The sequence below is a fragment of the Hemitrygon akajei genome, chromosome 2 (genome assembly GCF_048418815.1).
Source record: "Hemitrygon akajei chromosome 2, sHemAka1.3, whole genome shotgun sequence".
Taxonomy (NCBI): Eukaryota; Metazoa; Chordata; class Chondrichthyes; order Myliobatiformes; family Dasyatidae; genus Hemitrygon; species Hemitrygon akajei.
In genome coordinates this window covers 162,586,164-162,597,605 of record NC_133125.1, presented here as the reverse complement: position 1 = coordinate 162,597,605, position 11,442 = coordinate 162,586,164, and the positions used below count along the sequence as shown (strand labels likewise).

Sequence of the window (11,442 nt, the reverse complement as noted above, 5' to 3'; positions counted from 1 at the left end):
TTGGCAAAAGGGATACAGAGCTGGAGAAGGGAAAGGATCATGGGACGAGAGGCCTCGAGAAAATGAAAGGCAGAGGGGAGCACCAGAGGGAGATGGAGAACAGGCAGAGTGACGGGCAGAGAGAAAGAGAAAAAAAACAGAATGTTGGTCTTCATTGCTAGAGGGATTGAATTCAAGAGCAGGGAGGTCATGCTGCAACTATACAGGGTACTGGTGAGGCCACACCTGGAGTACTGTGTGCAGTTCTGGTTTCCATATTTGAGGAAGGATATATTGACTTTGGAGGCAGTGCAGAAGAGGTTCACCAGGTTGATTCCAGAGATGAAGGGGTTAACCTATGAGGAGAGATTGAGTCGCTTGGGACTATACTCTCTGGAATTCAGAAGAATGAGAGGAAATCTTATAGAAACATACAAGATTTTGAAAGGGATAGTTAAGATAGAAGTAGGAAATTTGTTTCCATTGGCAGTCGAGACTAGAACTAAGGACCATTGCCTTAAGATTCAGGGGAGAAGATATAGGATGGAGATGTTTTTTCCCCAGAGAGTGGTGAATCTGTGGAATTCTCTGCCCAGAAGCAGTTGAGGCTTCTTCACTAAATATGTTTCAGATACAGTTAGATATGTTTTTACGTAGTAGGGGAATTAAGGGTTATGGGGAAAAGACAGGTAGCTGGACAGATCCGTCATGATCTTACTGAATGTTGGGGCAGGTTTGATGGGCCGAATGGCCTACTCCTGCTCCTATTTCTTATGTTCTGATGTTCTATATTAAAGGACAATAGGGACTTCGAAGACTGTGATAAGCTCTGGCCAGAAAAGGACAGGGTACTGGTGAGGCTGCGCTTGGAGTACTGCATACACTGCTGGTCTCCTTACTTGAAGGATAAACTCGCTTTAGAGGTGATGCAGAGGAGGTTCACAAAATCACAAGGTCACAAGACAAAAGTACAGTGTAGGCCATTCGGCCCATCGAGTCTGCTCCGCCACTCCACCATGAGCTAAACTAAAGCAGGCGACTCCTTTTGAGTCGCAGGTTGCTGTAACATTATAGCCTGAAATCGTGCCGCTGTGAATTCGGATATCTCAGGGTACAATCCGCCCGGGTTACCTAGTTTGCAAAAAGCTCCTCGACTCAGTAAATTAACGGGTGAACTTCGGGCCACTACAAATGATTCCTCTAGCGTGTGTTCTCCCAGTTTAATATTTACAATTTCTGGGAAATTGCCGAGGCAATTTCTGGGAAAACATAAGACAAAATGTAATTGAAAATGAAACTACATCAGGGGTGTTTTTATTGTGGCTGATTGCGGCTTGGGTATTATTATCGAAACCACATAGCACGGCTCCTTTCTGATTACCCGCTGTTGATGATTGACATCTACACAAAGGCAGATTTGAATCAGTTTTACTTTTGAAAACGATAGTCATTCGAACTGTGGACTTGCAAAACAAAATGGTCTTACATTTCATTTTAGCTGAGAAAGGCGGACCGTGTGCCGTTATAGGGCAAGAATGTTGTACCTATATTCCTGTTGAATCTGAAATCATAACCCACAGCCGACCATATCGAGAAAAGTGTAAACAAATACATCAAATCGGAGAATTCCATAACGATGACCCTCCTGAGGTCTGGGGGCGCTTTGGTGGTTGGTGGGGAACACTGATACATCATGGAAATATTATCCCGGTAATAATGTGTGATCAGGCTACCCGATTCATAAATGCAATCCTACCTGTTGAACGAATCGCCCGGTTTCTATGTACCCTCGAGTTAACGCGGACTGTTTAAAGATGTGGCCGCTACCCCCAGGGCATGACGCCCCTTTTGCAGACACCGATCTATCGAGTTGATCTTACAATCAAAACGGAGGGAACTGCATAAAAAAGTTCGGAATAAAGGCTAAAAAATATCTGAGTTGTTAACACCCTGCTCCTTCCTTTAATTGGCAATATGCCTAGTACAGATCTCAGTGGTAACACATCTGCGTAAACAAGAAGACATTGAAGGTCACAAGTTGTTAAAGGTTAAGGAGTGAAAACTGTACAATAACATAAATAGGGGCAGGAGTCGGCCATCTGGCCCGTCGAGCCTGCTCTGCCATTCAATAAGATCATGGCTGATCTGACCATGGACTCATCTCCACCTGCCTGACTTTCTCCCATAACTCCTAACTCCCCTGCAATGCAAAAATCTATCCAACCTTGTCTTAAATATATTCACTGAGGTAGCCTCCACTGTTTCATTGGGTAGAGAATTCCACAGCTTCGCCACACTGAGAAAAGCTGTCCCTCCTGATTTTCTTCCTAAATCAACTCCTCCAAATCTTGAGGCTATGTCCCCTAATTCTAGTCTCACCTACCAATGGAAACAACTTTTCTACTTCTATCTTATCTATCCCTTTCATAATTTTACATGTTTCTATAATATCTCCTCTCATCCTTCTGAATTCCAGTGAGTACAGTCCTAGGCAACTGAATTTCTTTTATCGTCTAACCCTCTCATCTCTGGAATCATCCTGGTGAACCTGGAAATTGGAACTAGAGGGGAGAATAGTTTAGCTCATGGTGGAGTGGCGGAGCAGACTCGATGGGCCGAATGGTCTACACTGCACTTTTGTCTTGTGACCTTGTGATTTTGTGAACCTCCTCTGCATCACCTCTAAAGCGAGTTTATCCTTCAAGTAAGGAGACCAGCAGTGTATGCAGTACTCCAAGTGTGGCCTCACCAGTACCCTGTACAGTTGCAGCATGACCTCACTGCTCTTAAATTCAATCCCTCTAGCAATAAAGGCCAGCATTCTATTTGCCTTCTTGATAGCCGGCTGCACCTGCAAATCAACCTCTGTGATTCATGCACAGGCACTCCCAAGTCCCTCTGCACAGCAGCAGGCTGCAATCTTTTACTATTCAAATAATAATCTGATCTTCCGTTTTGTTTTCCAAAGTGTCATAAGGGGGCGCTGGTAGTGGACCCAAATGCAAGACACAGACACTGAAGTACTAGGAACAGGACTAGGTGTGTGTCAAGCAAGCAAGGGAAGAGGGGAAGAAATGACACTGGACATTGACACAGGCCTTGGGTGAGGCTAGGATTCAGGGCCTGGGCTAGGACTTGGAATGGAGACATGGACCCGGATGTGGAACTAGGACAAGAAGCCTGGGCTAGGACTAAGACTAAGAAAGTGGAACTAGGACAAGGAATTTGGAACTAGAGGCCTGGTCTAGGACTCTGAGCCAGAGACTGGACAGGGACCCAGAACCCTGGATCTAGGCGAGGACAAGACATGGCTACAGGACTGGGTGTGGCTACAGGACAAGAACCCAAAGCCTTGACTTAGACAGGACGAGGCTCTTGGACGTGGCTAGGACAGAACGAGGGAACTCCAGTACAGAGCTGGGCGAGATACCCCTGGGCTGGGCAAGGTACTCCTGGGCAGGAATTGGCCCTTGAAATGGATTTGGCTTGGCTCTTGGACTTCGCTGGGCAGGCTCTAGGGCTTGGAGCTGGGAGCCCTGCCACGGCATGTGGCCGGGGTCGCTGGGAGCCCTTCCCGGGGGCGGGGCCTGGACCCTTTTTAGGACACAGGGCCGGGATGAATGCCGAGGTCACTCCCAAGGATACTTACTGAGATCACTGCCGAGGTCACTGCCGACGATACTTGGGGAAGGTTGCAGGCCAGGGTCACATGCGAGGGCTTCAGAAAGAAGGAGAAGGGAAGGGAACAATCCAGCAAATGAAGCTAAACCCAGGAGTGATTTATGTAGCCAGCCCAAAATGCGAATCATGTGCCTCAATTAAGGCACCCAACAGAAGAAGGGATAACCAGAAAACCTGGAATAGGGATCGATGGACTGGTTCGTGAACCGGAATGCAGACTCCATGGACCGGACCATGATACAAAGTGGATGACTCCACGTTTACCAACATTGTACTGCATTTGCCTGACCCTAGCCCACTCACTTAACCTATCTATATCTCTCTGCAGACTCTCCGTATCTTCTGCACAAGTTGCTTTTCCACTCAATTTAGTATAATCAGAAAACTTAGATATGCTACACTTGGTCACTTCCAGGAGCAGGGCTGCTGGGACACCTGCCTGGGCATCGGGCTGCCGGGACGCCTGCCTGGGAGCGGGGCTGCTGGGACACCTGCCTGGGCATCGGGCTGCCGGGACCCCTGCCTGGGCTCAGGGCCGCCGGGACTCCTTCCAGGATGCATGGGCCAGTACCCCTTTTAGGACGCAGGGCCGGGATGACTGCCAAGGGCACTCCCAGGGATACTTGCTGAGGTTTCTGCCGAGGATGCTTGCTGAGGGTTGCAGGCCAGGGTTGCATGTGAGGACTTCAGAAGGAAGGGGAAGAGAAGGGAACAGTCCAGCAAATGAAGTTAAACCCAGGAGCGATTTATGTAGCCAGCCCAAAATGAGAATCATGCGCCTCAATTAAGGCACCCAACAGAAGAAGGGAAAACCAGAAAACCTTGAATAGGGATCGATGGACCAGTCCGTGAACCGGAATGCGGACTTCATGGACCAGACCATGATACAAAGTGGATGACTCCACATTTACCAACATTGTACTGCATTTGCCTGACCCTAGCCCACTCACTTAACCTATCTATATCTCACTGTAGACTCTCCATATCTTCTGCACAATTTGCTTTTCCACTCAATTTAGTATCATCAGCAAACTTAGATACACTACACTGGGTCCCCTCTTCCAGATCATTAATGTATATAGTGAACATCAGCACTCACCACTGATTGCCAGACAGAGTAACACCCATGTGTACCAACTTTCTGCTTTCTATTAGTTAACCAATCCTCCATCCATGTTAATACATCACCCCCAACTCTATGCATACTTATCTCATGGATAAGTCTTTTATGCGGCATCTTATCAAACACCTTCTGGAAATCCAATTAAATAATGTCCATCTGCTCCCCTCCATCCATTGAGTACATTATATCCTCAAAGAAGTCCAGTAAGTTTGTCAAACAGGGCCTGCCTTTGCTGAATCGATGCTGTGTCTTCCTGATGGATCCATTTCTTTCCAGTATGCATCCAGTTTGCAGGCACTACGAGGCAAGGTTGACCAGTTGAGTAATCACACAGGAGAAAAACTACTATGTCCCCGAAGTTGATGTCAGCCAACCGCAGGCCCATGACTGCTGCCTTGTAATCCTGAACCTCTGGATTGGTAGTTTCATTGGCTGCATGCCAGCATAGTCAACCCCAATGTGCATGGCATCAATGGCAGGCCATTAGAGGCAATCAGCCACAGCATTATTTTTCACTTTGTAGTGTTGTATGTAGGTCATGAATTCTGAAATGTAGGCCAGGTTGCATTGCTGCTGCGCAGACCAAGTGTCTGATGCTTTGATCATCATGCGCACGATGGCTGTGTGTTCAATGAACACCATGAAACCACCAATGGTGGATGGTAAGATAGAGATCGAGAAGCTTGCAGTGAAACGTACTTTCTCTTGAGGTGGGCAGGGTGAAGCTGCCTGCTGAACATGGTGAGAGACACTCCTCCAACACAGCACCCACAGCATAGTCTGAGACGTCGCTGGTGATGGTTGTAGGTCCATTGGAGAGCAGGAGCATCAGTAGTGTCACATTTTAAAGAGCTCTTTTGGTGTCACCAAATGCTGTGGTTATGTCTGCTGACCACTCAAGCAAGCGATTGGGACACTACATTTAAGGACACTATACAAGGGCAGCATAAGTTCAGCAGTTTGTAGAATTGAATAGTGATAGAAATTCACCAGGTCTAAAATCAAGGTGGGGCGCAGTGAAGTTATGATGGCGCTAAACAGCGTCCTCCTTGCTTGCATCTTTGGAAACAACTCTATTTCTATATTTGATATCTCCTTTTCTCCCTTTTCATGGTTCCATTAAAGAGCGTGACCTGGAGTTACACTCTAACTTCAGTTCTTTACAGGAATGGGACCTGCTCTCAAGACCTCACGACCGGCCGCTTTTTGATGTCTCAAGGATGCTGTGGAAGATGAGCACGGGTCAGGGTGCCAGATTTTCATGGCTCTGGGGACGTGCTGATTCTAAGCCGGTGCCCTTGACTGAAGTGTCGTGGGAGAACATGGACCATCAGGAGCAGCAGGTTAGTTGCTGTGGGTTATATCAAAGGAGCTGTGCCTTTTTGGGGCTGACTGTCTGGGTGCAGAGCATGGAAAAAGCAATGCGACAGACTTTTGACATCGTAAATCAGTGAGTTATTTATTATGCCTCCCCTCTCACTGTGAAACAGGGACACCTCTTTTTTCCTTATTAGGGAGAGAGAGAGCCTGTGGTATGTTAAATTACCGGGTGAACGAACAGTTTTTGGGGTACTGCAAATCTGTGTCTTTATTGATGTTTTGCTGCATTTCTTGAGTGCTCAGTGGAGGGTGCTGATGCTTTTTGCTGGTGGTGTGGGGGAGGGGTCACTGCCTTGCCTTGGAGGTAGGAACTGGGGGTGGCTTTGGGGTTCTAACGTTGAACTGTCATTCATTCTTTGGGTCACTCTGTTTCTGGGGATGTTTGCGATGAAAAGAAATTTCAAGATGTATGTTGTATACATGTCTCAGACATTAAATGTATCTATTGAACCTCTTCTAGTGCTTTGGCAGTGCAGGGGCAGTGGAATGTCCATAATAGTGGCAACTTTTGATTGCAGGGTTGCTGTGACTTCTGTAGCAATGCGGTGGTCAAGATAGTCAATAGTAGACAACCCAAAATGGCAGTTAGCGGGGTTAATAATTAGACCATGTTTGCTCAAGCTCCTGGAAAGTGTGCAGAGATGTGATGTGTTTGGTTTTGGATGTGCTAGCGACAAGAATGTTGTTCAGATAAACTTAAAGGAAATCTAAAGTCTTCTAACACAGAGTACATCAATTGCTGAAAATTCTGTGCTGCATTTTTAAGCCCAAGTGATATGTGCAGAAACTCAAATAGGCCAAATGGAATTATCACAGCAGCTTTGGGATCATTATTGGCTTACACAGGCACCTGATCATAGTCCCTGTCCAAGTCCACTTAAGAAAAAGTTATTTTTCTGGCTAAACGTGCCAAGCTGTCTTAAATATTTGGGACTGGGCAATGGTTAGGGGTGGTGGCCTCATTAAGGCAGTGGTTATCAGCACATGAATGGTAAATAACATTGGACTTAGGGACCATGTGGAGGGGCTACTCAACCTATGTACAATGCCAAGCATTTCCATGTTAGCAAACCTCGTCATTGCACTGGCCAGCTTTTCTAGGTTCAGTCTGCCTGCACGTCTTGACATAGACCATCAAGCTGGTTGTGCAGATGTGGTGCTCGACCCTATGCTTTGTGACTGTAGTGGAAAATGTGGGCTTGGTGAGGTTTGGGAATTCACCCAGCCAGTGAGTGAATTCACGTGTTGGTGCAGATGCCAGACAGAGTCATCACTGGGAACTTGTTGGGGGGGTACAGGATAATGACCCAAAGTCCTTCATGTCCTCAGATTGGCAGTTAAGATCTATTAACAAACCTTTAGCACACAAGAGATCTGCGTGGAGCAGAAATCTAGCAATTTTAGCCAAGACACGTCCCATGTCATCAGTGAAGCAGTGTTAGCATTGTGTCCCATAGAGTCTGGCTTCTGCTACCACTGGCAGCATGCAGTGAGGGTTCATCACTCTCTGCTACAATCAATGGGCAATCCTGGCAGCACATTCACTTGAGCACCCGTGTCACATGGGAGTCATTGCCCTGAAAGGGCTTCATAAATTGAACAATACGTGCTTAACAAAAGCCACAGCCGTTTACCTCCATTACAAATAAATCAAAAGTGGTCTCCTTACACTGATGCCATTACGTCAGACACCATCTCTTAAAGTGAACACAACAATTCAGTGACGGAGTTTGTGAATTTTTTTTATTGAAGTACAGAGCAGAAAAGACCCTTTCGGCCCTTCAAGCCACGCTACCTGGCAATCCCCCAGTTTAACTGTAGCCTAATCACGGGTCAATTTACAATGACCAATTAACTGGCAGGTCTTTGGACTGTGGGAGGAAAACAGAGCGCTCGGAGGAAACCCACACAATCATGAGGAGAAAATACAAACTCCTTACAGGCAGTGGTGGGAGTTGAAACCTACTTGCTGGTACTATAAAGTCCTGCCAAATGTGTCATCTTTTATTACCCTACAAGTAGGTGGGTTAGTGGGTGCTGCGTCTCATTGAATCAGAAACCTGTGTTCCACGCTGAATCTCTAAATAAAAATTTTTAAAAATATTTATAATTATTAGCTTCTTCAGCACACCATTGAAGGCTTGAAGAACCTTTTCCTGTGCTATGTGTTCTGTGTTCTAGCCTGGATTCTGGTAGACTGCCTAAGAATAACACAAGGCTCAAAGAAATAATACTTGTGTTAGGATTTGCCTATTATACCAGAAAATGTACTTATAAATGTATTTTGTGGCCGAAGCAAATTTACAACCTATGAAACAATCTGAAGGGTCGTGTCTGAAGGGGAGTGGTGCCCAATCCCACAAATGTGGAGTCAACAAAGGACCCAGCTACCACTTATCTCGGCAATGATCTCTTCCCCCCCCCCTCCTTTCGGGCAGAAGATAGAAATAGCTGAATGCATGTACCAGGGGTCTCAAGGATACCTTCGACCTCGCGATTACAAAAAACTAGTTTTAATAATCTGTGTAGGGGGACTGGTAGGAGGAAAAGAGGAAATCCACAAATGAGAGGACGCGATGTTATGACATGGTGGAATATCACTATTGATGCACCATCAATAACTCTCGAAGACGGGAGGCGAAACGATAGGCTTTGATTAGCTGCAAAAGTGACCAGAACATGTTGGAGACTGAGGGAGAGCAGTGCCTCCAATCGCCGTTATCCAGAGGTCTGTGGGAGGAGCCACAGGAGCAGTCAGCGGAGCGGCGAATCCAGACAGGTATACATATAGACAGTGCACTGAACTGCAGCTCAGCTGTTCAGCGCTGTGCTTTCAGAAACTTGGCATTTCGCTCGGGAAGTGAGTATTTTTTTAACTTTCATAACGACTGAGCATAACGAGGTCTATTAACCGAGCGATGTCCCGACCTGCAGCTCCTACACAGCTGCTGCGGCACATGAGATTAATGATATTCGCGTTAAAACTATTCATTTAGGGTAGGGCTAAGGCAGTTTGAAGTTGTTTACAACTTCTCTCTGGCAATCTCTGCGACGACACTGGTTCCAAGCGGCATCGGCGCTTGCGCTTCCCTTGGATACGTCAATGACGAGCAGAGGGGGACAAGCTGCACGGACAAGAGCCAGTTCTCCAAATCTTTCCGCCCAGGTTTGCGTCCTGGAGAGGACACAAGTCCACCTGAGGTGCAAACACGTGATCCCCTGGGATCCAAGGCTGTCTACTACCACCATGGTCCTATCAGGGTAGGACTATGGAATCAGAGTTTCAGCATCGTTCACGGGGAGAGACCGTACTGTCTTCACGCTGTTTAAAAATCATTCCCGAAGCATGCGCCATAGGAAAAGTTATTTCTCTCTGTTATTTACAGAATGGCGGCAGTTGCAGCGAATCAGTCCGAAATGTCTGAGCTAGCTCCTCCGCAAATCAAAGGTATGTATGAGAATGAACTGTGGTTGCTGGAAATCGGAAACAAAACCAGAATATGCTAGAAACTCTCCGTGTGTTCATGTCCACGGACACTGCCTGACCTCATACTGCCGATAAAAACTTGAGTATGTTGGGAAAAAATCAGCAGGCCAGGCAGTATCTGTGGAGAATCAGAATCGGGTTTAATATCATTCACACCGTGTCTTGAAATTTGTTGTTTTCATCTGCAGTACAGTGAAATATACTTCTGAAAACTATAACTTGTAACATATATTCTTATTGTCGTTTGTTGTGTCCAGCTCTGTCACCGAATTATAAGAAAGGTGTCAACAAAATAGAGAGAGTACAGAGAAGATTTACTAGAATGTTACCTGGGTTTCAGCACCTAAGTTACAGAGAAAGGTTGAACAAGTTAGGTCTTTATTCTTTGGAGCGTAGAAGGTTGGGGGAGGGGGGGGGGTTTGATAGAGGTATTTAAAATTATGAGGGGGGATAGATAGAGTTGACGTGGATAGGCTTTTTCCATTGAGAGTAGGGGAGATTCAAACAAGAGGACATGAGTTGAGAGTTAAAGGACAAAAGTTTAGGGGTAACACGAGGGGGAACTTCTTTTCTCAGAGTGGTAGCTGTGTGGAACGAGCTTCCAGTAGAAGTGGTTAGAGGCAGGTTCGATATTGTCACTTAAAGTAAAATTGGATAGGTATATGGATAGGAAAGGAATGGAGGGTTATAGGCTGAGTGCAGGTCGGTGGGAGTAGGTGAGAGTAAGCGTTCGGCACGGACTAGAAGGGCAGAGATGACCTGTTTCCGTGCTGTAATTGTTATATATATATGTTATATGTTAAAATATAGTGCACAAATGTACTCGTCACCGTCATTGTGTGGAGTTATACATGATTGAATTGCGACTCGGGGGAGAGGCATAAATTAATACAGTTCTTCGTGCTTTTTATCGCAGGTCACAACATGAAATCCAAAAGGGTTGCCAAATCAAAGCAGGACAGTTGGAACAGGTGAAATAATCCTTTCAATATATGAAATGACAAATTATCTATTGGGCTGGGAGACTAAGGGTTGAAATCTTTCGTTTGGGTTTTTGAATTTTAGCGCCTTTATGACGCTCATTGTTAATGTATTGGTTGTAGATTTCTAAGTCCTCTAACGCCCCCTGTTCTTTCAGGCTTCGCGAGCTGCTTCTGGCAGTCAGCGGTCTCGGCTTTTTTAGACCGATGTCTGGAGGAGAAATACGGGATTCCAAAACCGCGGCGGTGATCGGCGCGGAGAAAATCGCGGCACTCGTACGAATACGGAACTATACTCTGCACACAAGAGCCCGAGAACGAAAAGGTTCAGTGGTAAACGAGGAGAAAAAGAGAGAGAGAGAGAGAGAGAGAGAGAGAGAGAGAGAGAGAGAGAGAGAGAGAGAGAGAGAGAGAGAGAGAGAGAGAGAGAGAGAGAGAGAGAGAGAGAGAGAGAGAGAGAGAGAGAGAGAGAGAGAGAGAGAGAGAGAGAGAGAGAGAGAGAGAGAGAGAGAGAGAGAGAGAGAGAGAGGAGAGGAGAGAGAGAGAGAGAGAGAGAGAGAGAGAGATTGTCTCGAACACCCGCGTAAAGGTCAGTTGGGAAATGGTTTGAAAGAGGAAGGTCAGGGAACAGGGAAGAGTGAGGTCCTCAATCACAGCATCTCGGGCTCTGTGTGTTGGGGTACCCTTCCAGCATTGGAGAGTGAAGCGCCATTTCCGACACCGGACTACAGCCGTTCAAACTGCCTTCTTTTTTTATATTCAGAAAGTACAGCAAAAAAGCAGACAGTTGACATTTATCACCGATCCTCTGC

At 46.3% G+C, this 11,442-nt stretch overlaps 1 protein-coding gene across 1 annotated transcript in view; it reads left to right on the top strand.

Annotated features, from left to right (window-relative positions):
• The first annotated feature begins 9,057 nt into the window (after positions 1-9,057).
• The window catches only part of LOC140721264 (uncharacterized), a 26,047-nt gene continuing 23,662 nt past the window's right edge, over positions 9,058-11,442 (top strand). The window contains exons 1-4 of the mRNA XM_073036117.1: positions 9,058-9,424; positions 9,550-9,611; positions 10,567-10,621; positions 10,789-11,440. Coding sequence (XP_072892218.1) covers positions 9,267-9,424; positions 9,550-9,611; positions 10,567-10,621; positions 10,789-11,440 — 927 coding nt within the window. The 5' untranslated portion in view covers positions 9,058-9,266. The remainder of the gene's footprint in view (positions 9,425-9,549; positions 9,612-10,566; positions 10,622-10,788; positions 11,441-11,442) is intronic.